Source organism: Meyerozyma guilliermondii, genomic scaffold, assembly GCF_000149425.1.
Source record: "Meyerozyma guilliermondii ATCC 6260 scaffold_5 genomic scaffold, whole genome shotgun sequence".
In the NCBI taxonomy this organism is placed as follows: Eukaryota; Fungi; Ascomycota; class Pichiomycetes; order Serinales; family Debaryomycetaceae; genus Meyerozyma; species Meyerozyma guilliermondii.
In genome coordinates, this window is record NW_001809796.1 from 1,072,034 (window position 1) to 1,098,649 (window position 26,616).

Here is a 26,616-nt window from a genome sequence, read left to right on the forward strand (position 1 = left end):
ACTTGCGGATTTAGCTCAGTTGGGAGAGCGCCAGACTGAAGTCGACTTCAGTCAAGAAATCTGGAGGTCCTGTGTTCGATCCACAGAATTCGCATTTTTTTGTTCAACAGAGTAATTTATTTTTTGCAACCGAAAAGTGACCGGCGGCTACGGTTGGTATTTAATTTGAAGTGAGGCTACAAGTAAAACAAGATTTCACTTCATTATCATATCGTGGCTGCAAATTTGTTGTCTAGTGTGGCCTATAAATTATACTTCGTTTCCTTCAATTTTTCAATTTCTTCAAATTGTTCAATTTTTTCAGGTTTTGAATTTCTTCAGTTTCTTCTGTCTTTTACTTCTTCATTCTTCCTTCTTTTTTCTCATAATTTTTCGGCATTTCTCCACAGCGTCTATGGGAATACCAATGACTGGATGCACGGCGACGGTATAAGCTTGTGGGTTCTCATTTGCAGCCAATCTATAAGCTATTGTATCTTCAGTGGTGTTTTCATCTGTTTCTTCCTTTAAAAAGTACTCATGTTGTGCTATGCTCAAACCAGAAAGCACATAGTTGGTGTGATAAAAGTCCACCAGTTTTCCAGGTTTATCACGAAAGCCACCCAGTTCGAGCTGACAGCACTTTAGTATATACACCTCTAAGGCTTCTCTATCAAAGAGCGGATGGAAACTAGTGATGGCTTCAAGCAAGGGAAATGTTGCACCCACCCAGTAGCTGTAGCAGCCGTCCACCAACTTGCCAGTTCTGCCTGAAAGGCCCCCTTCCAACTGGTGCTGGCGCATCACCGACCATCTGGTGAACGAATTGATATCAAAATCATCATTTGTGGGCGTTTGGCTCAAAACTAGAAAGTAACTTGCCAAGGCACAGTACAGGTACCCGCCATGAGCCTCGGTATTTGGACATCCAGCGAACCCTCCTTCGTAGGTTTGGCAACTAGAAACCCACCCGAGAGTGTTGTGCGAGAGCTCAGGCGTTAGTATGTCCAATAGCGAAGCCACGACCAAAACACAGTAGGTTGAACGGGTATCGCTTTCACCATTTTTGTGCATTATGAACGAACCATCCGGCTGCTTCAACGACATAAACCACTTGTAAAGGTTATTTCGGATCTCCAAAAGCGTCTCCCAGTCTTCTACAAGTACCAACGCCAACACTGAAGCATAGGTAGAGGCACAATGGCCGATTTGGCCCACTCCGCTGCCTATACCTCCACGGCCATCGTCGACGATATGACGACGAATTTTGTCTTTGACAAGACTTTTGGTTTTTTCGTCAATCTCATGGTTCATAACAGCATACGAGTTGAGCAACCAGTACAACATCCACCCATGGTTGGCATCTAGAACCACATATGGACTGGGAAGCGGAGTGTGAAGATTGTGCTCAACGTAGTCTAGATGTTTATCCAAGAAGAATTGAGCTTTAAGGTTTGACCCTCCTCTTTTGTAGATTCTCTCGATACGACTACTGACCTCTGCTTGGGCCTCGGATGTTTCGCTGGAATATTCTTCGGCCATCACCGGCGGCTCTCCAAGCATCATTGTCACTTTTTCAGCAATGGACTTTGCGGATTCTTCCACATTAAGGGATTTTATGATATCCTCAAACTGCCCGTCGGACACAGAACCCATGTTGCCGCGCATTAGCTGGAGAAGATACGCGGCGCTTTTATGGGACATGGACCATGAACCAGAATGATGGAATTTCCTAATGGGGACTGCACAATGAGCTGCGATTGCGAAAAAAAGGATTGATCGATACTGAATAATTGCGAATTTAAAAAAGTTCTTCCTTGATGCATTATTATACTAGTTCCATTATACGTAATTCTCCGCAAGGTAATTAAGCACAATCTCGTAGCACACGATGAACTGGCGGAGATTTTGAACCATAGAAACCCGCTGGGTTCTTTGCAGCTGCACAGACTTGTAGATGACATCGTCTGATCCCCACACGTCCACTTTACCATCGTCTGTTCCGTCGGCTTTGACTCCACTTGTCTGAGTGTGTATCCGGTCTAGGACCATGTCTGTAGTGATAAAACAGCCCGTACGTCCACAACCGGCAGAACAGTGAACGACAATTTGCTTGTTCAAGTGCTCGTTTTCGATCAACTTGTTCTTGAAATTGAGGAGGTCTGTGATACCACTGAAAGAGTCAGGAACTCCAAAATCGGGCCATCTTTTGTATTCAATCTGGTACACCTTTTGCATTGAATGGGCCTCTTTCAAAAGTTGCAAGTGACGAACGACAAAGTCTCCATGGTCTTCAACCGACACTTTTTTCACCTCCACTTGGCTAGTTGGAAACTCCTGCGAGTCAAAATATTTGAGGTCCTGCCCCACCAACTCCGCTGGCTTCTGCTTGTTGAGACAAACTATGACGTTGATATTGTTGCATTGGATTAAATTCCAGAAATCTTCAAAAGTCGCCGGAAGAGGATTTTGCGTCGCAATATACGAGAGATCCGAGAGATCTTCGTAGCTGATGTAGTTGGCGTTGATATAGTCGTCGTCCAGCTGGGTCTCGACTTTGACTCGGGAGTGTTCGTAGGGCCAGATGTTCTTGTAGCGATTTTTGTAGCCGTTTTCAATGCCTTTGGGAAGTTCATAATCGATGGTGTCACACGCTGGACAAAGGGCACTGGGCGTACACACCAGAGGAGCATGTTGGATTTCCTTGACGGAGCCAATGGCGGTTTTCAAGCGAACTTGCTCTGATTTTTCGATTTTGTTGAACCGGTGAGTCAAGACATCGACTATGCCAGATTCCTTGGTGGTGACCAAAAACTGAAGCCACTTGGGCAACTTGTCCACCTTCTTGTCTAGTCCCTGAGGAACACTGAAGCAGTAATTGAAACTCGACAGGGTTTCATTGACTCGAGGCGAATTTCCACCGATCGACCGCAAGAATTTTTGGTTGGAAGGAGTGGCTGAAGGAAGGGTAAAACCGCCAAAAAGAGACGGTTTTGCCAGCTTCAGGGGTCCGTTGGAGCTGGAATCTGGACTGCTGGCCAGAGTGGAAAGCGGAGAGTTGTCAATTACCGAAGAAGATTGGATACTGGAAAAACCACCTTCAAGGCAAAAAACGTCAAAACCTCCATGGTGACAATTAAAGTGGCTAAACTTGCCAAATATGTGATAGAGCAACGCTGAGCAATGAGTACCAGAACTTTCAGAGTCGTAGACGACAACTTTGAGCGGAGGCTTTCCGCCGGATTCTTCAAGGTACTCAGCAAGTAGATCTTTTTGGGGACTTTCGACGGGGATTGAGTTGATTATGCTAATAAGTGAGTACGATTGACGCTTGACGAGGGTCGAGGGCACCGCAAGATGGATGGCATTCTTGATTCGAGATGTTGAATATGCATGGAATGGTCGTACGTCTATGATTACCGATTGCTGACTCAAAATCTCCTCCAAGTCTTTCTGTTCGAGCTTTTTTATGGTTTGCGGAAGCTGGCTATAGATTGGAGATTTGGGCTGACTGCGAGTTGGAGACCCAATTGACGTTCCTAAAGTTAGCTCTTTCATTGAGCCTATTTTTGGCGCTGTTTTGCACGAGTGTGATATACCGGGAATTGGCTGTGAATCAATTTCCTTGTCTTTGGAACCTGCAAAATGGGCAGGGCTGTTGGGTTCCGGGGTAGAGAGCATTTTCACCCTTGGAAATGATGAATATTTCCACAGCAATATATACAAATTGAGGTATTTGCATTGATATGACAGGGCTGCAAGCGTCGATGCAGGCGATGCACGCATGACGTCATGATGCGTCCCGCCAAGTTAGATTAAAAATATTCGCTGTTCTCTATCGGGCCTTGACTAGTGGTCAGACGACAGTAGTCGTATCATAAACTTTCAAGCATTCGGACTCGATTGCTTTGACGACCTTTGGTCATATCGTGGCAAATTGAGACCATTGGCGAATTTGGTTGGGTTTCCTCCTGCATATTGCCCTCGACGTGCGCATGCGGTGCGGGAATTCTAGAAGCCTTCCCGAAGCAGCAGAGTCTTAGTGCATAGGGAAATGCACCTCGACGCCCTCCTTGCAGCAGCACTCAGAGTTTATGAGCTGATTTGGAAATAGACGCCAAGAAGTTCGATTTGTTTTGACTCATTGCAGCTACGAAGCTCTTAATAGAGCTTCCGTGGTCGATGAAATCTCATCATCATTGTTGGCTTCTGGCTCAATTCCTCGAAGTAAAGCCATAGTGTCATCTTCCTGTTCAATTCTCGGCTCAACTTTCGCGTCAGTATCCGACTCCAGATCCGCATCCATTACCTTGTGTCCAGATTCGTCCGCATAAGCGAACACTCTGTCACCGTGCAGCCGCTGTGCATGTTCCCGCACCGCTTCCCGCGCCGGTCCAGGCTGCAATGCGGGCTCAGATACAGACTGTAACGTTGCAATCATAGCTTTGGCTTGTGCTAATTCTCTTTGTAGATCATTCACATGAAATTGAAGCTCTCTGAGCTCACGTTCTTGCTGTTCTGTGGTACGGCGATACCGTTCTGTTTGCTGGCACTCTTCTTCGTAGTTATTTTGGACATTTTCGAGTCGTTTGCTGTACACTTGTTCTATTTCTTCGAGTTTTTGATCGTTTAAAACATTTTTTTTGTGCATTTCAGCGATGTACTCCTCATTTCGGTCGAGAAGAACCCTATTTTCGGTCCGAAGCTGCCTAACTTGGCGATTGAGCCTCTCTATGGTTTCATCTTGTTTTTGTAGACGAGCAAAAAGAGGACTTTCGGTATAATCCGGCTCATTTTTGACATGATATAGTCGCAATTGTTCTGGTGAATACTCATTGGTGCTCTGGGATTCCGGCTGCTTATCTATATCGGCTATTTTATTACGTTTTTCGTCTTTTGGAATCGAGGAATTCTGGGATCTGATTTGATCCAAACTTTCACGAACAGCATAGTAGAGCCGTGAGTGAGGAGGATCTTTTATCATGAAAAAAACTGATACGAAACACCAGAAACTAAAGTGCACAGTCTTCGCACTCCTCTTCGTTGTAGCTCTGATTTCGCTTTCGCACTCTTTCTCCACATCATCGCGAAAACAAACACAGCGACGCGATCCGCGAAACTGCCGCTAATTTACAACCACGGCTGCCAAATCTCCCCAGCTGTCGCTAAATTTACCGACGACCCGTCGCTATCTCCACCGACACTATGGCACCGCACCGAGTCCGCCGGACCCCAGTGTTTGAAAAAATACGGTCGTTTCCGTTCGATACGTTTTTATGGCTCAATGAACACCGCTTATCTATAGACTGGGATACCCATGCTCGCAAAGTGGCTCTCCCTTTAGGAGCCCTTCTCAGTATTGTTTTTTATGGTGCCGCTGCCATCCGCTACGATGCTTTGTCGCTGCAACAGTTTTACCGAGGAGCGGTTTTTTCGCCAAACCACAAGGTTTACGAACGAGTACGCCAGCGGGCTGTGACCGGACGGGTGCCAACTCAATTGGACTCGGACGATATGGCGCTGCAAACCTGGCTAGCACTTTGGCTAATGGCTGCAAATTGCATTCTTGCAACCCTCACAATGGCTTGTGTTGCGAATTTTGTATCGCTTTACTTTTTTTCTTACCGATCATATACCCTCTTGTACCACAGTGGTGGGTCGCCATCGCTGTCTGCTCGCAGATTGCACCTTACAAACAGCGATATGTCATGGTGGTCGAAATTTACAAATTTGTTCGTTTCTCCAGATATGTCGTATCTGGACTCTGAACTGGAACCATCGCTACTTGATGAATCGTACAACGAGATTAACCTCTTCCAAAAGGACGTATGGCAGCTCCAGGTGTGGGACCCATCGAGATTTTCAATGATGCTCAGTGCCACATTTTCTCCCCCATTGATGATATTGATATACATTGGCGGAGGTCCTCTCCCCTTTTATACACTCATTATATCCTACTTGGCGTTCGCCGGCTTATCATACCTCACCATCCAAAAGTTCTTGTTGCTCGTGGCCGACAAACAGATTCTATACCAGGAAATGTTTCAGGAATACAACAAAAAGTTTGTCCTTCCAAAAACCTCAGTGCTCAGAAAAGATGCAATTATCGACGCCACGTTAGGACCCAGAATACTGGCCCATTATACCGTGCAGACCGAGCCGGTAGCCCACCTCCACACCGCCAAGCTGAAAGTTTTCATGACTCACGACATAAATGGCAAGGCTCACAATACGGCGCCAAAGTCGTCGATGTCCCGCTCAGTTTCTCCCGCTAAAGAAGACGTTTTTCCGAGACTGGCAAAGTACAAAAACGAAGGACGTCCGCTCGAGTCTCCATTCCGTACACCGCTTCATCCTGATCCCCGTCTTGGGTACCAGAATCGACTGCACCAGCCAAATTGGATCACCCTGTCGACTCCATATCGTCGCAATTCTCGAAACGAATTGCAAACCCCATTTCGTCTGAGACCACACAGCCCTTCGAGGCAGTTGTCTCCGGGACGAAACACTTCGCCGTTGCGTTTATCGTCGCAATTGGACCATCATGGTTCCAGACTGCCAAGTCCTTCCAAAAGCCGTCCCAGGTGGCAGTGAACGTTAGCTAATTACAACTCATTGAATCCGAAAAAGTATCGTAACACGGTTCCAACCACCCCCTTTTTCTGCTCTTTCTTTGGATCCACCTTGGTTCCACTAGTAGTATTCGTGGAGATGAAAAGGTTAGATCCGTCTTTTATGTCTAGCTTTGCCATGTACTGCGAGGGTATGTCATTCTCAATCGTACCTTGGTCTTTATGCTTGGTTTCCGCGGCAGCAGTCGTAATTCCACTGCCTATATCCTCAGAAGATGTCAATTTTCGCTTTTGCAATCTCTCCACAGCATCTTTCGTGTATGGAATAACACCCAATAAAACACCGTTGAACACTGCGCCGTTCTCCAAAAGTGCATCTACCGCCGACGCAGGGTTGTCGTAGGTGATTTTTGTCCAAGAATTGCCGCTAAAAATAGGTACAAATTGCTTGTCTTGAAGCCCTACAGTCATTGCCTGAGGTTTACGAAGCACCTCAAAGTCTTCCAAAATGGTTCCGAATTCCTGGAAGTATGCAATTACTTGATTAGCCATGGTTTCAGGGTATCCGAACACCAAAATGGCCAGTTCTCCGTTGCTTAATTGCTTTGCTTGATCATTGGAGTCTTCCGATGGACTGGCTTTTGGAGCATCACGGACAAAAATATTACGGAAATTCTTAGGATCGTTTGCGTCTGAAGTCTTGTCTTCGTTGTTGTTTTGCAGCGATTTGAGCGATATCAAAACCTCGTCATTTAAGTCATAAATCGATCTCGATGGAGGCATGTCCTCGTCGTTGGTATATACCAGAAAATCGTCTTGTGTTTTGGAACTATTGACAGCGTCGTCAAACCTGGTTAAATCTCCAGCAAAACTGGTATCGAAAAAGCTGGAATTGGCATTTACACGGTCAAAAGAACCAGTTCCAAGACGTTTTTGGTTGGTTCCGAACGATAAAAGATTAAATTCGCCACCGTTTTCGGCTTGAAAGACGTCCTTTTTGTCTCCGCCACTCTTTCTCGTGGATACGGACGAAGATAAATGAAAACCGGTTTTCTTTTTCGGAGCCAAATGGCTAGGAATCACCCTTCTCCGGGAATTTTGTGCCCATTCCGGCTTGCCAGCTACCACAGAATCATTTTTGAGCGCGGAATTACCCGTAAAAAGATTGCTGTCCCCCGCAGAAGAGCTCATACTCAGCGACCGAAACAAGGTGGACATCACTACAATTTGTTTTGTTGAGAATTGAATGAAGTCCCCATACAAAGTACGGCATATAACACCGAAAGTTTCGTTGCCAGATGCACTCCTCATCACCGAAATTCGTCTTGTCTTCCTAATGCTTTCTCCAGCCGAAAGGTCTTTTTTGCATGATTCCCTCATAAGGCTGCCACCTATACGCCCAGACAGGCGTGCAGATTACCAGTTTCGGCCGTTGGAAGCCAAAACTGGATTTTTACCTGGTTCCAATGGCTCGGCCAGAATCCGGTTGATGGATGGAAGTGAGTGTATAGTAAGTGTTAAGTCAAAGGTGGTCATTACAGCGCTAGAGAGCGCGCTTATAGAGTGTGACGTGGACATCAGTGGACATCGTGACGACTCAAACTATGTTTCGAATCTTAAATATAATCTTGAAACTGTCTTGCTTGAGAACTTTCCAACTAGCTGTTTGAACCTCACCAGCAAATATTCTTACAAGCTTTTTATCGATTGCATAGTCATTAGCCACGCGCTGTATCCGTTGGGACTCATGTCGTTGGCATGTTACTTGGCCTTGAAGACGTCCCGATTACCGCTTTTGATCAGCGAGGTCAATGATGCTGATATTGAAGAACAACCCACTTTTTCTGATGACTGGGACGAAGCCCGTAACTTGGCTGAAATGCAAGACTTTCACCCGCCAATATCGATAGTGGCTGGCCTAATTGGTTCAAATATACTTTTCGATCCCTCGGCAGAGGAAGTCCAAGTATTGGAAAATGGTCTTTTACTCACCTGGTACAATGGAAAGGTTATATCACCGGTCTCCAACGTCAACCTTGCTACGAACTCCAAGAATACAAACTTTAAGGGACTCAGTCCTCACTTGATAACAAAAAGTATTTCTATGGCACAGAAGTACTGTGGAGATATCGTGAAAGCATTGGATTCTGTCATAGACCTGGAAACTAACGCCCCAGATACCATTTTCTAACCTATATCCATTAATGTATTATAGCTAACAATGCTGTGTAGAGTAAGCATGCACTATCACAGCGGTGGCCGTTTGGATGTTCATCGACCTGATGACTCCAACCTGTTTAATCTCCACACAGAAATCCAATTCCGCAAGCAAATCCCCCGGAATCCCTTCCTTTTCACGCCCGAGCAACATGAGTGTCTTCTTGGGGAATTTGAGCTCACTATTGAGTTCCAAAGACTTGTCTGTCTGTTCTAGACCAACGAGGGTATACCCTTCAGATTTTTTTTGGACCATATAATTTTTGATTTGGTCGACAGGAACTTCTTCCATGGGCATCCACCGGTCTGCAGTGACCGCAACGTTCTTGAAATGAGGACTATTCTTCACCCTGATATCAGCAAGTGTCAAAAGTCCCGCACCAAGAACATCGCATAAACGACAAATTCCTCCTAAATTTGGAGCCTTGTCAACCAACGACGAAACCACTATCAAGTCACTTCTCTTCACTGCCTTTTCGTCTTTCAAGTCTATAGTGCCGTTCCATGCACCACTTTTGGTTTGAAGTGGTGATTGACCTTCGACTTCTTGGAAGATGGAACTGTGACCAAGGTCTCGTTTTGAATCTTGGTGCTTGCGTTCTGAGATCCAGAGTTGCTTCTGGTCGCTGCCCACGGGAATAGAAAGTGACAGAATTTGTTCAGAGCTCATATTTGCTTTTATGACACTCTCAGATACAGAGTCTACCTGGCGGTCGCTGACCTTTAGAAGAACTCCTCCTAAAAGTCCCACAAGCGACAAATCTTGTTTTATGTCCCATAGAAGAGCATCTCCGTTTCTGTACTTTCCATAGGCTTCTGACTTGACGGCCGAAACATACACTTCTGAGACCAAAGTGTTGATATCTTCTGGAATATTCAAGTTCTTATTTTTGACTTCAGAGTAAATTGAGCACATAAGTGACAAGGAAAAATGTCTGATCAATGCCTTGTTGGAAGTAGAACCTATGATGACATGCGGTAAGAGCTGGGCCAACAATTTCGATTGTTCTTCAGCGTCAAGTTTTTGAGACAGCAAAAAGACGATTCTTTCGTATGCTGTGAATAATACTGGCAGGTTTCCTGAACTCTCATTTATGGAAGAGAATCCATCAAAGATCACTTTGTAGTTCTTTAAGGATAGCGCCAAGATCCACTCGATGTAGACTCTAACTAAAGGACTTGGTTCTTTTCCAAGCATATCCATGAATATCTTCACTGTGCTTTCTGATTCAAATAGAGAATTTTCTATCATGGCGACCACAATCGTCATTAATTGTATTCTCGTCCACTCTTCGGTTCCGTCAGTAGCTTTGATAGGTTTGAACAAGTGCAAGGTATCTTCGTGGCTAAGAATATACTCAATTACATTTGAGCAAAATTCTGGTGAACAGGAAGTCGCCAATGTTGCAAGGACATTGACCCGAGCACTGATCTCTGGTGCTCCATAAGTTTGAGCGTAAAGTCCCCCGTTATCAAAGTTGAAGTTTGTATCGAAAAAACCACCAATAACTGATTCAAGCTTGAATACGTTGTAGCGAATCTGGTATACCGTGAACGAAAGAACCAAGATTTCATGAATAAATGGTAAACTCTCAAAAGACTTTGTATCCGCAACTTTGAAAGCATACAAACATTCTGTCAAAACTGGAAGTATTGTTCTTCTTCCTGGAGCATTAGCTATCACCGACAAGGCAACCTCGTGGATACGAGAAGAAATGGTCGAGTTTGATTTGGCTGCAAAAAGCATTTTGGAACTGAACATGTTTCGGAGAACAGAAACCTGAAGAGCTTTCTGGTTGAGCTGTAATCTTGAAGAATCCAATTCACTCCACACGTCTGCGAGTTTTTTGGAGAGTTCCTCAATGAGCTGTTCAGTATAGTTCTTACTCAAGCAGGTTTCAACAAAGGAACAAACAGACAAGTTTCTTGCCAAGTTTGTAGAGCCTTCAACCAAATCGAGAAGACTCAACAAATCAGGCTCTGGTAAGTCCTTTTGACCAACAAACAAGCATAAAAGATCAATGAAAAGTCCCTCGACTTGATCTTTCAATTTATAGAAATTGGTATCTTGCTTGGTGGCTTCTTGGGAATTAACAAAGAGATTTCCTTTGAGCTGATAAAGTATTTCTGTCGTCAAAAAGGAGGGCCATTCTCCGCCCTGAATGATCTTGTTTAGAAAGCGAAACGTATTAAGCAGCCCTGTCAACACAGAGTGATTTTGAGAAGTTACTTCACTTTCTAGAAAATCAAATAAACTTTTGATGCTGGAAGGTGTAGACAAAACAGCCAAACGATGAGATTCAACAACTGATAATTTGTCAATTAAAAGATGGTCTCTGCTTTTTTCAGCTCGCGAAATCATGCTCTCGAAAAGCTTGGAAATCTCAGGCTTCAATGCCAACGACGGTATCTTGAAATTTGAAGCTAGCAATGAACTCAAAAACAAATCATCTTGTTTGGAGAGGAAAATCTCAAGTCTTGGCCACGAACCTTCACAGTACAAATCCGCAAGAGAAAATGTTAAAACTCTCTCATCAGTTTGAATGTTCAGTTCGAGCAAGCTCACAAAGTCCTCTTCTTGAAGTGAACATTTCTTCAAGTAGTCTATGATATGAGGCATTTCCTTGTTCAAAACTCGAACCCCGTTGAATTTGACAAACTTGTCGACACTGGAAACAAACTGCTTTAGCGACGTCAATTTGAACTTCAAAAGTAAATGGAGATAAATGGTTTGAGACGTACATTCAAAAACATCACCCTCACAATTGCATTCGAATAATTCAATCAATGGTTCAATATGCTTCTCATAGGTCAAAGTGGGACCTTTAAGACCCTGTAACAAACCAAAGCCAAGGTATATTCTAGCAGGATCAAACGCTTCCTTGTGGCTCTGAAGAACCTCCAAAATTATTCCACATACTTGATGAAGATCTTGTTCACTTTTGAAGGATTTCACCATTGAGGTAATGAATGCTGCAAACCTTTCGCCATAAGGGCACGATTCGTCGCCGGCTTCGTTACGTACAACAAAGTGAGTAGCAAGCATGGCATATGGCAAAAAAGTCAGTTTGAGAAATTCGGGTCCAAATTTTAAAAGATGCATATTTTCATGAGGAAGCGAAAGTGTCAAGTTCAATGCAAATTTACGAACAGAGTCCATGGTGGCCTTGAAACCAGTTGAAAGAAGACACAATCCCCAAGAAGAATGAACATTGGATTTGGGCGAGATGAGGTCGACTATAGCACCAGATCCAGCTTGTGCTTGGTGCAACGAAGTGTCAATAGCTACCACTTCGTAGAGGGTCACAAATCTCTGCCATTCTTCAAGATAAGTCTTGTGACTAGCTTGGTCCCACAGCATTATCTCGTTCTTGAAACTTGAGTCGATAAGTTTGACTGAATACTGAAGAATTGAAAGTGATATTCTTCTGTGTTCCGGCGAAAGACTCGACAAACCTAGTTGAAGAAGCTTCCAATATTCGGCTCCTGAGAGCACACTTTGGTATTTTTGAAAGAGATGGGTATCAGAACCTTGAACCTGAGAAATATAATCAACACTTCTTATCCACAAAGTGAAGGCAGCAGTGAGTTGATTTGTCAGGCCATTTGCAGCCACTTCGAATATGGTATTCCACACATGGTCGAAATCGCCATCTTGTAAAATATGCTGTACTCTCCATCTGAGAACTCTAGTCACAGCAGCTAGAACCTCATCTTCGTTGATAGCAAGAAAAGAGTATAATAATTTATCCAAGCTTTTGTAAGACTGATGTTGCGAATCTTTGCATGCAATGAACAATTTTTCCAAGAACGAAATTCGGTTTTGGATCGAGTCAAGCTGAATGTAACTCTCAGAACTAATCAGGTAGCTGAACTGTTTAGCTATCTGTGGAAGAAATTGACTTTTGGAACCCACAAGAAAGCTGCAAAGATCCAGCTCTATCTTCTCTATTATACGACTTTGAAAGCTGGGAATCACCTTCAAAAGTTCAATTGCCGACAGTATATCGGATGTGTTATCGGAGCTGTATATATCATCAATATAGAGCCATATGCTAGCAGCTACGGCTGAATCAAGACCAAGATCAAGATGCGAATCCGATACTATTTCACATATAATCGTCAGATTTTGTGGTTTGGTATGGAGCTGCGATGCTAGATCCAAGACTAAAGCTTGGAGCTGACTGTCGTCAAGACTTGAAGCAAGAAGCTTGACAGAACCAGACATACCGGTGGTTGAAAATTTACGGCGATGAGGTAATGGCAAGTGAGGTGTTTGGGTGTATATACAGGTAAGGAATTGATACTAAAAGCATTCTTTTTCACTTTGGTGAGTCTCCGTAGGAAAGACTTCAGAGCGATCTCCGTGAGTTTTAGGTATTTAACACCTAGCTGTGGTAGTCAAATTACTACGGGAAGATTAAGTTCTAGTTCCTGATAATGGACGTACTGCAGACAGTAGAGTAAGATGCAAGTTATTAAAGTGAAACATTTACAAGTATGGAGAGCCATGAAAACTTAACTTGAATACGAATTCATCAGTAAATTGAATTGAGCAAGCTTTCTTTGAATTGTCGTTTGCTTTTCATTTTCCTCATTTTTTTAACAATTTGTCAGAATTTGCAACCTTCGTATTCTAGCTTAAAGCCACCAAAATCCAAATCTGAAAGCAATTTAGATTAAACTATTATCCCAAGTCAACAATCAAACTTATGAAAATTCCAGATCAGACCCTTTTTTCCTTGTCGGCACTCAGTCCTTATCAGGAAATATGCGACATATATGCGCCGCACATCAGATTTCCGCCAGTAATCTTGAGATTAATTCTTCTTTCTATACTTTACCACATCAGTTTTCGTTGCCGAAATTTCTCCCGAGTACTCAGAACGTGCTAAACACCACCCCCAGCTATTCGAAATAAACTACTGGTACAATATACTCAACAACAAATGGACTATATTAGTTCCAATGTTCTGACAAAGAGCGGAAACCGAATCCCGAACACTACCAAAAGGTTATTTCTGACGGACGAAGACTGGAGTTCTACCTTGGTAATTGCCATAACTTTGGTTTCTATCATTATTGTATATTTTCAATTTTTCAGATCCAAGTTTTTAGATGCAAAAAGTTCAAAAATACCAGTCAAGAGCGTTGCAAAGGACTTTTCCTGGGACCTGGTAACGCCGCTCAAATCTTACCCGTTCAAAAACAAGGAGTACAAGCTTACTATGGGGATCCGCAACGTTGATCCTCAAGATTGGCTTTTAGTTGAGCCGTCATACAAAACTCAATTGGAAGAAAAACGTAAAATTTTGACGAATACTCACCTGCGTTATCCTCCAGAAAAGGACCTCACGTCGCTGACATTGTTTGTAACGAAAGAAGCGGTCCCCGCAATCCACGAATTCTATGATATAGTGGTGAATTACATGTGCACAAAGTACCCGATGCATTTCACCAAAAAGGGCTCATTTCTCCACAACTCAATTACAAACGAAACCGTCCCCTATTCGGCTTCGAAGAATATCAATGCTGAGACCCACTTGCTCAACTTGGCCAGAACCATCCAGGAAGATTTCATCATTTTGCTAAAAGATCCAAGCCGTGAGGATGAAAAAGACGGCACCGAGTACTTCTTTAAAGGAGGTGTATTTGCATTTGCTGCAGGGTTTGACCCCAAAACTCGCTTCAACACACCTCTCTCATTCGTGCACCATCCCATTCCGGGGTACGAAGAGAAACTTAAGCTCTCTATGAACCGTTTTTTCACTCGAATCGAACCTGGTCAGTTCGTCACAAGGAGCAACTTTTCAGTCCAAACTCACGACTTATACTATGTTGACGATGCAAATAAGGGACACAACTTGCCTGAGGATTACGACCAGAAACCAATTCCCTTCAACGAGCTTGATTTTGATACTCAGGTTCATTATCGAAGTGAACGACAAGTTCTCACCAAACTTCCGAAATCAAAGGCAGTTGTGTTCACGATTAGAACTTACCTAGAACCCATCAGTGCTCTCAAAAAGGAGGGACCGGAAGTTTGTGATAGACTTATTGGTGCCATTAATGGTTTTCCTCATGATATTGCAACATATAAACGGGCCTACGAATGGGGACCTCCGGTCAAGCAGTATTTGCTGCAAAACGATTCAGCTTTATAATCATTTATAACGAACCACTCTATAATAGAAACAGCTATAACTTTGCTATCTCGTCGCGTATATCCTCCCATACATCCACATTCTTTTGAGCCCAAGCCATGAGAAACGAGTTATATCGTGCCAATATTCCGAGCAATTCCTTCAATTGTTTTTCGTGAAAGGTCTCGCTATTCTTGCCAATCTCATCAGTGATGTACGAAATATCCAGAATCATGATTTTCTGGCATTTCTCTAGCGTAGAGAGTCGCTGCTTGACATCCTCCAATTTCTGCTTTCTCGTGAGCTCTGGGTTCTGATCCATCATGTCAGTAACGTACAGAGAAAGTTTCTTGAACCCCGGCAACTTGAATCTTGATCCTACCGCATCTGGAACCAGCTGTCCCGATTGAAGCACTTGCAATGCTTGCTTCTTTTCCTTGATTTCGGCGTCCACAAGCTCTTGTTGTTTAAGCTTGCGAGCTTCGAATTTGTTTAAAGACTGCAATACAGAAGTGTACTGAACCGCCTCTCCCAAAGGCTCGGAGAACTTTGTTTCTAGATCGGAAACAAGCGAGTTAATGGTGATGTAGGATCTGTCAAAAACCTGGCCTATTTTATCAAATATGACATTTAGCTTTGCACTGACAATGTTGTCTCTGATGCTAATCTCTGGAGGATCAGACAAATCCATGGATATGGCATTGAAGACGGAGCCCAATTCACTGTAATCCTTTGATATGCCTATGAAATTCTCGGTGATTCGGCGGTTTATCAAGTCAAGGCCAGAAGTGTACGATGCTAGCGCCGGTGGTGATTGGTCCAGATTTGGTTCAGAGCTCTCTCCACCGTTCAGGAAAAGACCAGCTTTCCTCGATAGGCGTTTTCCGTTGCTCAGAATTGGTCGTAAAAACATGTTGATGGGATGGTCCAGAGGTATGGGCAAATGCGAGTACAACGGATCGGTCTTGAGTCCGTTTTCTGGATTCAGCTGATATATCAGTTTGGGGAGGTGGTTGTATATGAGTTTGATTTCGTCGGACCAATTGGCGTTGGGGTCCAAGAACTTGGCAAAGAATTCGAGATTTCGTATTTGGGAGATTTGGAGACAACTGTTCAAAAAACTGGCAAGAAGCCGTTTTCGGTGCTCAATGAGCTTGTTCTTGTTAAGATGGGTGGAATTGATGTATGAATACGACTCGGGCGTTCCCGAATCGATATCGCTGGCGCCCGATGCGGAGGAAGACAGCACCAACTCCATCACGTTCAACCGAAAATAATTCTTAGGAGGAATCGGGGGAATGACCACAAGTGGGAACGTCTTCACCAACACTTCTCGCAAGCTTTCGAAGTCACTGTAACGTCGTCTTGTATTAATATCATCATTTTCGTCATCGCTCACAAGCCTTATGGTGTACACCACGTACTTTTTCAGCAGGTTCAGCATACCTTCGTTGGAATTTCCAGCCTCTGCAATCATGGCTTGCACTTTAGACTGATTCCGAAGCATCTTGGTCACTCTGGAGTCGTAATTGCTAGTGGCAAGTGTGGTACCAGCAGTCTTATAAAGTAGTACAGATTCGTCCGGGACACTTGACGAGTCCAAAGTGTGCTGCTTATGCAGCCCCAGCCGCCCTGGTTCGTTTTCAGTCATTTAAATCCCAACCTATGTCCCACAGCTTTCAATGTAGAACACACTGGGAGGTATCCTAGTTTCATCTGGGGTACCGCATGATAGACACGCACCCACACACCCACACCAGTCACGAGATACAGATCCAAGCACCCGCTGATTCCGCTCTTCTCTCAACACAACAGTCGCTGCAAAACACCCCATGGCTGAGGCATCTACGGTAGAGACGGAGTTCGCTGCGCGAGTCCAGGAGTTCTACCATGACCAAAGTGATCCAATCCAGTTGGTTGTGGCTTTTAAAGCTTTGTGTGCAGTGAAAGCGTTACTGGCCGCCGCAAACCTCGAGGAACACGGTGCTAAAAGTTCGTATTTTCAGGAAGAATTTGAGAATTGGGACTTGGAAACCAAGTTGTGGCACCTTGTGGAAGTGCTCTATCTGTACAGACTTGCGGAGAATGAGGAAGTGATCGCAGAAAACCAATATTCATCGATATCGGTGTTACAAGAAAACGTATTGCGTCAAAATCCGAAATTAAAAGAGCTTCTGATCATTTTGGGGTGGCTACAAACAAACTCCAAGGGTGTGGATGTACCAGGGTCTCTCTCAAATACGTCAAAATGGAGTAATACAAGACAGGCACTTGCCAATAAAGACCTTAATGTCTTAACTACCCACGGCCACACCGGCGAAACAGACACAAAACTACAAAACATCGATCCCGATGCCCCTATACGACAAGCATGCCCAGTAATGGCCGAAGACGATCTTCGTGACTCACAGGTTTTCCGAACAATTTATCAATTAATACTATCTGGTCAGCTCCAAGAAGCCATAGAATTGGCCAGTAGCACCGGAAACCACACACTCGCACTCATTCTCCTTGGAGGAACTCAAGACTTTATTGATCCGGTGCTCGATAAAGACTTTTGTGAGACTACCATGACAGATTTAATCGTGCCAAATAAACCATCGGGCGCCAAACACAAACTTTTGTGGAAACAAGCGGTATTCAAGCTTTCGCATCAGCTGGGTATCAACAAGTACGAACGTCTCATCTACGACTATCTCAGTGGCGGCGACATATCTGGTGGCCTCGAAGTTGTTGGCGACAGCTGGGAGAACCTGTTGATAATCTACCTCAACAAAATTTGTTTGCATGTTCTTCTGAACGCATTGAACTCTAATGAATCAACCACGAGTATCCCAGCACCACCAGCAGAGTCTATCGACCAAGTGTTAAATTTGATATCGAAAGGTTCAAATGGAGCTGCTCAACAGAGTAAGCATCCTCTTCGTATTGTCATGGGCAGCGTGATGATTTCCGAGATTGGAGCATTGATCAGTGGAGTCCTCAAGTCCCTCAACAACAACTTCACCACACAAAAAGTATGGGAAGAGGACTACTTGGTGCGGGTGATGGCTCATTTGGGGTTGTTTGCCCATGCCGTCGGCTCTCAAGTCAGCGCTAATGACTTGACTCAACTTTTGACCTTGTATGTTCAAAGACTATCTGCTCGTGGCTTCACGGATTTGGTGCCATTGTACCTCTCTTTCATTCCTGACGATAGTGATGCCCGTGAATATTACTCCAAATTTCTTTCATCCATCACCGATCCGAGCGAAAGAACCAAACAACTTCAGCTTGTTCGTAAATTGGGCATTGATTCCAACGGTGACGAGGAACGAATGGCAAATGTTTTGCGTAGAACCGTCGAACGAGTCATGGCTGATACAGAGGCTGAATATCGACCTTCTGGTGAAGTCACTGTCCAAGATGAAGACACAGATGTCACCGAAACCGACACCAAAATCTGCCAATCGGTCGATTGGTACTTCGAGAACAACATGTATCCTGATGCGGTTTCTGCAAGTTTAACAGTCATCAGGCGCTTCTTAGCATGCGGTAGACTTGCAGCCTTACGTCACTTTGTTCGTGGAAAAGACTTGAAGCAATTGGTGAAGAATTACGATGTTGATTTGTACACTCGCTCTCTTGCAGGTCTGGATGATGGTGCCCAGGTTGGGGATGCCGACAAAGATGAAATAATACAATACCATTTGTTTGTTCAAGGATTAGAGTTGATTCAAGATTGGCGCAAATTCTTGAAAGACAACCAAACGAATAGTTTGAGTGCAGTTTTCTGGAAATCAAAACATCTCGAGTCACTGATAGAGAAGGTATCAAGCGGAATCGTGGGCCTTATACGAGACTGGTTCCAAGAGTTGATTGCAACAGATGGGACAAAGAAGGAAATGTACCAACAATTGAGAGTTCTCTACGTACCATATCTTGTGATGGAACTTCTCGACATATACCAACAAGCCAGAATGAGCAATTGGCTGTATGTCAAAAAAGCGTTTGAGTTGGTGAGTCTGGTCGCGGATGAAGATAATAATGATTTACTTACCTGTTTTGTCAATTGCGGGCGCCTCGACGAGCTTATGGTACGCAGTGGAAACCTTGCTGCAGTTGCATGTGAGCGTGGTATAGCCAATATATTTTCGTAGACTATACAACTAAATAGACATTAACCTAGTTCAATGCGGCAGCCTTCTGGTATAATAAATCGACAACATTGGACATGTTCTTCACCAACTCCAACGCCGAGTCATAGGCGGCGTCCTGGCGAGGTTCGTCGTATATAATCAACCATCCATTGCCCTGATCTAACACTCCGTAAAACACTTTATCAAGAATCATCTGGGATAATTTACCTTCGACTTGGGCCAATTCGAGACCCAAGGTGCGAGAAATATGCGAGAGTTCCACACAGCTGTACAGCTCGATGATCTTGAGGAGATTCTGCTCCAACAAGTTGTCGTACAAAGCATTGAAGTGGTACTTGATGATGGCGTCCAGTTTCAATTCCGAGCCGTAGGTGGTGAGGGCTTGCTCGAATTCATGGAGTGATCGATTGGAGTAAGCCTGTGCAATGGCCTTCATGGCGTCAATATCGCGCGACTGGAACTTGACCACGTTCTTGTTTTTAAGTAAAGTAGCTACGTCGTCGCTCAAGTTGAGCATGATTTTGGACAAAAGCATGTACTTTAGAACTGGCACGGCGCGCGAGTCGTCCTGCGAGTTGAATGCCTCGAATGCTTCGTAGAAGTACGAGTAAGCTGTCTTATAGTCTTTATCTTCAGCGTTGAGAATACCAGACTGGCTGTCAAGCTCACCCTGAAGAAGGGTAGGACAATAGATGGAATTGGCCGAAGTACGGGCCAGAGTCAAAGCTGCCTTAGCCTTGGGAATGTTGCGCAACTGATGGTACAACTTCAGCTCCAACAATTGCACTTCTATGAGCGACGACTTATCGTCGAGTTTCTTATATTCTCTGAGCAATTCGGTGATGATGGTGAGTGCCTGTTGGTAAAGCGTCTTCTTGTAGAGCAACTCCGCGAGCTTGAGTTGAAGAGACTGTTTCAAGAAGGTCAACTTGGAAGCGATAGCCCAGTCGATGCTATCCTTGGCTGTTTGCATCTGGATATCAAGAGACTCCGGAATGGTATCAAAGTACTCTATAAGTGTCTTGACGATTTTTGCTGTTTTGGATTTGGAAAAACTACCGAGAACCGTCCTAGACTCCGTAATAAGGTCCTTTAAAGCTTCGGCTTGGTTCTGTTTCTGGTAAATTTTGCCGAGCTCAAGCATGGCAGTTTCTGTAGTGGCAGCTTCTGGACCTTCCGGTTTGTTGGTGTTGCTGATAATGGTTTTGTATACCGACTCGGCCTTAGAATTGTCGCCGGAGTCGGCAAATCGGCGTGCTTCAGCAAGAGACATGATAAAGTAGTTGTGGTGAGCGGCGGCAAATCGACAGTTGTTGAGATTTGAGGTAGGCGATTACATAAGCACACTGCAGGTAAGCGGTTGCAAAAAGTGCCCGGCCAGGGAACAGCGATATTCATTATTACTCATTATCAGATTTGAATCTGTTTACAGCAGCCTTGAATTTGTTTGTTTTAAGGTACATAGAGTTGAATTTTATGGATTTGACTCTGTGTTTTGAAATGATTGAACGAATACTCTTTACAATTGAACCTCTTCTTTTGGGTTTGAAAGTCTTCTATTTCGAAATATGATTGGCTCTGAGAATGGAAAGTTTATCAAACTAAGGTAGTACTTTTGTTTGTGGATTAGGATTCAATTCGGCTAAATTTCAATGGAGAATTTGAAATGGGCAGCAAAGTCACTACCTTGAGTATCGAAATAATCGCAGTCAAAAAGTACTTCGGTAGTTCCTTTTATGCTTTACTACTTCCTTTCATGATAAACCACTTCCAAGTCAACTTGCTCACCGCATTGTTTCCTTAAGCGTGAATACTAGCAACCCTCTCGATTGAAGTCCCTCACCACCAAACCCACACACCCACTGTATTCTCGCACAAATTTATTTCCACTCGGTGATGTTTCGACTGAGAGCACTGCTTGGGCTTGCGCCGCAAGTACGGCAGTTGATGGCTCCAAAATGGTCTCATTCGGTACCCGCGGCATTGATGGTACACTACAATGTTCCTGGAGTTCGCAACTACTCGCAAAAGCCATTCCCAGTAGGATCGAAGGAATTTCAAGAGCAGAACAATCTCAAAAAGCTTCCTAAATGGAAGCAATGGGCCATTTATTTTCAAAGTAATGAGTTCAAGAGAGGCATGACCATCTACTACGTATGTGGATTTGGTGTCATGTGTGTTGCTTTCTACTATTATATGAGAGATCGTTACTACGAAGACAAGCAGTTGAAGCATATAAGGGCTAAATATGAAGAAGATCCCGCCAGTCTCCTGGAATATGAGTATCTCAAGCTAAAGGCATTGAGCAACGACAAACTCAAGCCCCGAGAACAGAAAAAGTATCGCATGTACCAAATGATGCGCAAAGAGTTTCGTAGAAAGCACATTTGGGATGGTGAAGCAATGTTTGAGCCAACGCCCCAAGACCTCCAGGAGTGGTACAGCCAGCAGGCACGCACAAAGACCTCGGCTGCGGTAACGGAAGACGATGTCAGAAGCGAAAATAGTGCCGAAGAAAATTCGCAAGAAACCACTAGAGCCAACGACAACTCTGCTATATGTGCTCCACAAGACACCACAGCCTTTTTTGAAGAAAAGGCGTTCGACTATGACAACGAGGTCAAGTGGGAAGAGCGCGGTATCCTCATGGGACGTAGAAGGAGATGGCTCATGAAACAGCTTCGGGGAGATGTGTTGGAAGTGGCCTGTGGAACCGGTCGTAATATTCCATATTTTGACCAAGACGAGGTAAACTCCATGACGTTTCTCGACTCGCTGCGTAATATGGTGGAGTTGGCGCAAAAGAAGTTCCGGCAAAAGTACCCTCGTTATGCCAATGCTGCATTCACGGTTGGTCGTGCTGAAGATCTTGTAGAGCTTCAGGGTTCCGAACAGGTAAAATACGACACGATAGTGGAGGCGTTTGGTCTCTGTGCCCACGAGGACCCCGTGCTTGCCCTCAAGAGCATGGCGTCGTTGTTGAAACCTGGTGGTAGAATTGTTCTTCTTGAACATGGACGCAGTACATGGGACTTTATCAACAACCATCTTGATTTCCGGGCACCTAAACGTATGAAAACTTGGGCCTGTCGGTGGAACTTGGACATTGGCGAGTTGATAGACGACGCTGGGCTCGATATTACCTATGAAAAACGGGTTCACTTGGGTACTACATGGATGCTAGTTTGCAAGCGTCCTGAGGATCCATTAGCACTTGAAGAAAAGCCGTTCTTGGACAAATTGTTTGGACGTGAGACTAAAGGGATTGACAAGGGAAAACGCTAAAAACTGTAAATAGATCAAAAAATACTTGTAATTTATTCTTGTAATTCGTTGATTATTTTCTCATACTTGTTCGCTCAATTACCTTCCCTAAGATTTATATTTAAATTTCTCGCCTTTCTATTCCTCGCCTTTTATATTCCGTGTCCAACATCTCCACCCGCTGGCGCTGGTTCCGTATCACCTCATTATTTTCCTCTATGGTCTCGCCATACAATGCTACATCAGCCCGAGCTTCATCGGTGGAGTCTGCGTTCTCAATTTCCAGTTTCAACATTTCGTTAGTTTCCGACAACTTTGAGATGGAAAGGAGCAACTGGCTGCGTATAGAATGTAAGTTGTCGTCCGTGAGCTCCTGTATGGCAATGGAAAACGCCTCGGGTGCTATAGGCTTTGTATCTGACGACATAATCCGGGGAAGAAATTCAGTCGCACTGTGAAAAAATCATCTCTTTGATGCTTCGACTAGTTGGACCAGGCAGTCGAAACAAGACCTTCACGACACTTGTGAGCATCAGGTTGTGCCCGTATGCTATTGGGGGTGCCAGGAATCATATAAGAGCATTCAATCTGTCAAAAGTGAACTGCAACAGCGAAGATGTGAACATTGACGTGCCCGAGTTGCATCCACTTTTACTCAAAAGAGCTGTTGCAATGGGAAAAGAGTATTCAGTTCTTGAAGAAGCCATTACCAAGGGCAACTTTGACCAGGAAACAAACGTCAGGTACTCGAATCTCTCGGTAATTCTTGACAATTACCATCGATATGTGCAAGACATGGAGAACGTAGCGGCATTAAAAGAGATGATTGCCGAGGAAACAGACCCGGAAATGCAGCAAGAAGCCATCAAGGAGCTCCAGCACCTTGTTCCTAATGTCCAAAGGTCGGTAAAAGTGCTTCAAGCCAGACTTCTTCCTCCGGTGTCGCACTCGGACAAAGCTACAATATTAGAATTACGCCCGGGAGTTGGAGGATCGGAAGCAGCTTTATTCTGTGGCGATCTCGTCAACATGTACATCAACTTTGCCAACAACAAAAAATGGAAATGGACAAAAATCCTGGAGGGACTCACAAATAGTGGATCTCTCAACGAGGTAATAATGAGCATCGATGTACCTGGTTCCTACAACTTGTTACGCCACGAAAGCGGGGTCCATCGAGTCCAGAGGATTCCTGCGACAGAGACAAAAGGACGTATTCATACCTCAACCGCAGCAGTAGTTGTGCTTCCCAAAATTTCAGAGGGTACAGAGTCTTCCTTAAAAGACGACGAACGTCAATTTGCACCCGGCGAAGTCCGAATTGATACCATGAGAGCAGGTGGAAAAGGTGGTCAGCACGTCAACACCACCGACTCGGCCGTGAGACTCACCCATATTCCTACGGGAATTCAGGTGCAACAGCAGGACGAACGTTCGCAGCCAAAAAATAAGGCCAAAGCATTTTCGATTTTGCGAGCTCGTTTGGCGGCCCTCGAAAGAGATAAGGAGATCGCCGAGCAGCGAAAACTCCGCACTGACCAGGTGACCACCACTGACCGCTCGGACAAAATCCGAACTTACAATTTTCCCCAGAATCGAGTCACCGACCATCGGTGCGGCTTCTCGCTCCACGATATAGATGGCTGCATGCAGGGCTACAAATTAGAGGAAATTATAGAACACGTTGAGGAGAAGGAACTCGAGGACCGCTTAGAAGCGCTTATTCTGGAGGGCCGCTAAGCAAACTGAAACTGCAAACTGCAGATCGGCAAAAAAGAAGTAAGTCCGTCACCTGCATATAACTCCATGACCTCCTGTATATAACATACCAGACATAAGCCCGTCTTACGATCGGGCTGTATGCAGATCCGGCTAAGATCTCGAAAATTATTTGTGACAGCACCGAACTCTAAAACTAGGCTTAGCGCAAGTGTAAAATTGGCCTAGAAGGCTTTGTTAGAACTTGCTAGTGCATTGCTCCTTCAATTCTGGAACCATTTCGACCGAAAAAAACACGCTCGTTATATTTTTTATTATTGTTACAAAAATAGTCGATTCAAATTGATTCTTCTATTCGATTTTGGCCGCCTTAAAATCTGACTTTTTGGCTTTTTGGATACTTGACTAAGCAGTTTAGGGTCTTCAGAACTCAAGTCTGTGGTATTTATACGGGAGTTTCACCTATTAAATTCCTACTTGTTGTTTCCATCCGGTTCACACATCTGTTTTGAATTGTTTTCAAACTTCGGCCGATTGACGTCGGTCTCGGTGTAAACTCAAAAACCAACAAAGCCTCACACAACCATACAATCCCCAAACCATGAAGACGGTACGAATGTTTTTGGCATTTTTCTTACACATGCTTCTTGTGTCGGCACTCGGCATGACAATAGAGCCCATTAGAGCAGGAGATACGAAAAAGTACTCCAGTAAGCTGCAGTTGTCGAACTGTGTTGCGTACGACACCGTCAAGAACGACGTAATTACTGTTCATGTTCAGGCTTACGACAGGGTGCCGGCGCAGCAGCTCAATTTGCATATCTTTGATTCTGAGAACAACCAGCTTCGACTCGTTAAGGATATTAACGACGAGATGGACGTAATCTTCACCAACCTCAACTCCGACTTGGGTCGTGGAAAACGAAGTAGTTTCATCGACAAACTCTCGCACTTGGGCCACGCCGACTCGGAGCATGCGGAAGAAGTGCTCCATAGTAACGAGGGAAAGTCGAGAATTTACGTTTGTTTCGACAATATCTTCGCCGACAAGTCGTGGTCGTTTCATCCGCAAAGCCGTGACATCGAGTTGCAATTCGAGGCAAGAAGTTTTGCCAGTCTCAAAAACACCAATTACAAGCTCTTCACCAAATACTTCCAGATGCTTGGTTCCGAACTGGGTTCGAACGTAATAAAAGATCTGGACTTTGAAGATCTGTTGGTGACGTTGGAACTGCAGCTCCAAACCGTGATCGAGAATCTCGACAGCTCCGAGCGAACCATGCAAGCACTCTTGACCCAAGAGTCTAAGCTCCGCGACGCCAACGAGCAGATTTTTTCCAACTATACCAAGGTATCCATCGCATTCTTGATCATCATCGCCATTTTCGGACTTCTCCCGATAGTGTACATGCGGGTCTACTTGAAACAAAACAACATCCTATAATATATATTCAGTTTCCTCTCATTAGTTCGTTATTGATGACGTCCAGGCAAAGCGTTTCCATCTGTTCCTTATCAATCAACGAAACGTCGTCGGTATACGCCAAGCTAGCTTCGTAGCCCATGATAATCCGTTGTTCGGTTATGCCCAACTCGCCGTAGCTGAGTGCTCGAATCACATTATAGTAGCGGGTGATATTGTTTCGAATAGTATCGGATATGGGGTCGTTTTTGTCGGAGTAGATTTCCCACGAGCTCTCTTCTTCGAGTCTGGTGATAGCCACGGATGCCTGGCCCGGATTATAGCCTGCTTGTGACTCTATGGAGGCCTGGGCCCTGTTTGTAGCAGCATTCGTTGCGGACAGCTGGTATGAGGTGGTTTTACTTATCCAAATGTAGCCATTGACACCGAGAATTACACTCACATTTCCAGGCATGTCGTACGAGTGGTTCTTGGATTTGACGACAAGACTCGAGGGTACCTGAAGAAGAATTCCATTGCGAAGTTTCCCGTATTTGAGTGACCGGGTATGGAGTGCTACCATTCCACTGGCATAGGTGCTTTGAACTTCAGCATTTAGAAGATCTCCTTCCTTAAGAAAGTTTCTCATCTGGAGCTCATCGCTTTCAGATTTCCGTCTCAATACTCCTCCGGGAAGATTAATGGATCCCAACATCAACACGGCATCCTGACGACACCCTATATCGACTTTCCACCTCTTGTTACCCACTTCTGTAATTCGTCCTACGACATGGTCTCCGGTCTCTGCCTGGTACTTTCCTCGCAAGGGGATCACACTGAGGAGTCTGTTCACTCTAGAGACGTTTCCAGCGACAGATGAGTAGGTTTTTTCGTTCAAAAAGTAGGTTCCATGGCCCTTCATCCACGACGGGTCGTCGGTGACCAACTCTCCTGGGGTCACTATGGCTCTACTGGTGTCATCGTCGGACATGTCGGAGTCCGAATCGATGTTAACCGGGGCAGATATGCTTATTACCGACATTTTGTGGTGGGTTTAAAATGTGTGCTCGTTAGTTTGGAGAGTTGAATTTCGCGATGAGCGAATGCGAAAGTTGAGAATTCGATTTAAAGTGAAAAATAATTTCAAATTACTCCTGTTAAGTTTTCGTTAGCTAAGTTAT

General features: G+C 44.5%; 16 protein-coding genes and 1 non-coding gene across 17 annotated transcripts; 8 read left to right on the plus strand and 9 right to left on the minus strand. All coding sequences in view use genetic code 12, as the record gives it.

Moving 5' to 3' along the window:
* Positions 1–4: 4 nt before the first annotated feature.
* On the plus strand, positions 5–94 carry PGUG_06014. The gene has a single exon. It is a non-coding gene; the product is annotated as a tRNA-Phe (tRNA).
* A 248-nt stretch (positions 95–342) lies between these two features.
* RAM1 (protein farnesyltransferase) lies at positions 343–1,683 on the minus strand (the record flags this gene model as incomplete). Its single annotated transcript, XM_001483749.1, has 1 exon — positions 343–1,683. The coding sequence occupies one exon, from the start codon at positions 1,681–1,683 to the stop codon at positions 343–345; it is 1,341 nt and encodes a 446-aa protein (XP_001483799.2).
* A 138-nt stretch (positions 1,684–1,821) lies between these two features.
* Positions 1,822–3,765, minus strand: PTP2 (tyrosine protein phosphatase; the record flags this gene model as incomplete). Its single annotated transcript, XM_001483750.1, has 1 exon — positions 1,822–3,765. The coding sequence occupies one exon, from the start codon at positions 3,763–3,765 to the stop codon at positions 1,822–1,824; it is 1,944 nt and encodes a 647-aa protein (XP_001483800.2).
* Positions 3,766–4,129: 364 nt separating this feature from the next.
* Positions 4,130–4,963, minus strand: PGUG_04530 (uncharacterized protein; the record flags this gene model as incomplete). The annotated part of the gene is made up of 1 exon (XM_001483751.1): positions 4,130–4,963. The coding sequence occupies one exon, from the start codon at positions 4,961–4,963 to the stop codon at positions 4,130–4,132; it is 834 nt and encodes a 277-aa protein (XP_001483801.2).
* A 221-nt stretch (positions 4,964–5,184) lies between these two features.
* Positions 5,185–6,573, plus strand: PGUG_04531 (uncharacterized protein; the record flags this gene model as incomplete). Its single annotated transcript, XM_001483752.1, has 1 exon — positions 5,185–6,573. One exon carries the CDS (start codon positions 5,185–5,187, stop codon positions 6,571–6,573), a length of 1,389 nt encoding a protein of 462 aa, XP_001483802.2.
* An 11-nt stretch (positions 6,574–6,584) lies between these two features.
* On the minus strand, positions 6,585–7,931 carry PGUG_04532 (FG-nucleoporin; the record flags this gene model as incomplete). Its single annotated transcript, XM_001483754.1, has 1 exon — positions 6,585–7,931. The coding sequence occupies one exon, from the start codon at positions 7,929–7,931 to the stop codon at positions 6,585–6,587; it is 1,347 nt and encodes a 448-aa protein (XP_001483804.2).
* RRP42 (exosome non-catalytic core subunit) lies at positions 7,798–8,742 on the plus strand (the record flags this gene model as incomplete). The annotated part of the gene is made up of 1 exon (XM_001483753.1): positions 7,798–8,742. One exon carries the CDS (start codon positions 7,798–7,800, stop codon positions 8,740–8,742), a length of 945 nt encoding a protein of 314 aa, XP_001483803.2.
* A 24-nt stretch (positions 8,743–8,766) lies between these two features.
* Positions 8,767–12,996, minus strand: PGUG_04534 (tRNA (guanosine(18)-2'-O)-methyltransferase; the record flags this gene model as incomplete). The annotated part of the gene is made up of 1 exon (XM_001483755.1): positions 8,767–12,996. One exon carries the CDS (start codon positions 12,994–12,996, stop codon positions 8,767–8,769), a length of 4,230 nt encoding a protein of 1,409 aa, XP_001483805.2.
* A 721-nt stretch (positions 12,997–13,717) lies between these two features.
* HRQ2 (Hrq2p) lies at positions 13,718–14,932 on the plus strand (the record flags this gene model as incomplete). The annotated part of the gene is made up of 1 exon (XM_001483756.1): positions 13,718–14,932. The coding sequence occupies one exon, from the start codon at positions 13,718–13,720 to the stop codon at positions 14,930–14,932; it is 1,215 nt and encodes a 404-aa protein (XP_001483806.2).
* A 34-nt stretch (positions 14,933–14,966) lies between these two features.
* PGUG_04536 (uncharacterized protein) lies at positions 14,967–16,562 on the minus strand (the record flags this gene model as incomplete). The annotated part of the gene is made up of 1 exon (XM_001483757.1): positions 14,967–16,562. One exon carries the CDS (start codon positions 16,560–16,562, stop codon positions 14,967–14,969), a length of 1,596 nt encoding a protein of 531 aa, XP_001483807.2.
* A 181-nt stretch (positions 16,563–16,743) lies between these two features.
* On the plus strand, positions 16,744–19,050 carry NUP84 (Nup84p; the record flags this gene model as incomplete). Its single annotated transcript, XM_001483758.1, has 1 exon — positions 16,744–19,050. The coding sequence occupies one exon, from the start codon at positions 16,744–16,746 to the stop codon at positions 19,048–19,050; it is 2,307 nt and encodes a 768-aa protein (XP_001483808.2).
* A 25-nt stretch (positions 19,051–19,075) lies between these two features.
* Positions 19,076–20,323, minus strand: RPN6 (proteasome regulatory particle lid subunit; the record flags this gene model as incomplete). The annotated part of the gene is made up of 1 exon (XM_001483759.1): positions 19,076–20,323. One exon carries the CDS (start codon positions 20,321–20,323, stop codon positions 19,076–19,078), a length of 1,248 nt encoding a protein of 415 aa, XP_001483809.2.
* Positions 20,324–20,946: 623 nt separating this feature from the next.
* PGUG_04539 (putative RNA methyltransferase) lies at positions 20,947–22,335 on the plus strand (the record flags this gene model as incomplete). The annotated part of the gene is made up of 1 exon (XM_001483760.1): positions 20,947–22,335. The coding sequence occupies one exon, from the start codon at positions 20,947–20,949 to the stop codon at positions 22,333–22,335; it is 1,389 nt and encodes a 462-aa protein (XP_001483810.2).
* Positions 22,336–22,435: 100 nt separating this feature from the next.
* PGUG_04540 (uncharacterized protein) lies at positions 22,436–22,741 on the minus strand (the record flags this gene model as incomplete). Its single annotated transcript, XM_001483761.1, has 1 exon — positions 22,436–22,741. The coding sequence occupies one exon, from the start codon at positions 22,739–22,741 to the stop codon at positions 22,436–22,438; it is 306 nt and encodes a 101-aa protein (XP_001483811.2).
* Positions 22,742–22,788: 47 nt separating this feature from the next.
* Positions 22,789–24,054, plus strand: PGUG_04541 (uncharacterized protein; the record flags this gene model as incomplete). Its single annotated transcript, XM_001483762.1, has 1 exon — positions 22,789–24,054. The coding sequence occupies one exon, from the start codon at positions 22,789–22,791 to the stop codon at positions 24,052–24,054; it is 1,266 nt and encodes a 421-aa protein (XP_001483812.2).
* Positions 24,055–24,634: 580 nt separating this feature from the next.
* Positions 24,635–25,477, plus strand: PGUG_04542 (p24 family protein; the record flags this gene model as incomplete). The annotated part of the gene is made up of 1 exon (XM_001483763.1): positions 24,635–25,477. One exon carries the CDS (start codon positions 24,635–24,637, stop codon positions 25,475–25,477), a length of 843 nt encoding a protein of 280 aa, XP_001483813.2.
* Positions 25,478–25,484: 7 nt separating this feature from the next.
* PGUG_04543 (exosome non-catalytic core subunit) lies at positions 25,485–26,477 on the minus strand (the record flags this gene model as incomplete). Its single annotated transcript, XM_001483764.1, has 1 exon — positions 25,485–26,477. One exon carries the CDS (start codon positions 26,475–26,477, stop codon positions 25,485–25,487), a length of 993 nt encoding a protein of 330 aa, XP_001483814.2.
* Positions 26,478–26,616: the final 139 nt, after the last annotated feature.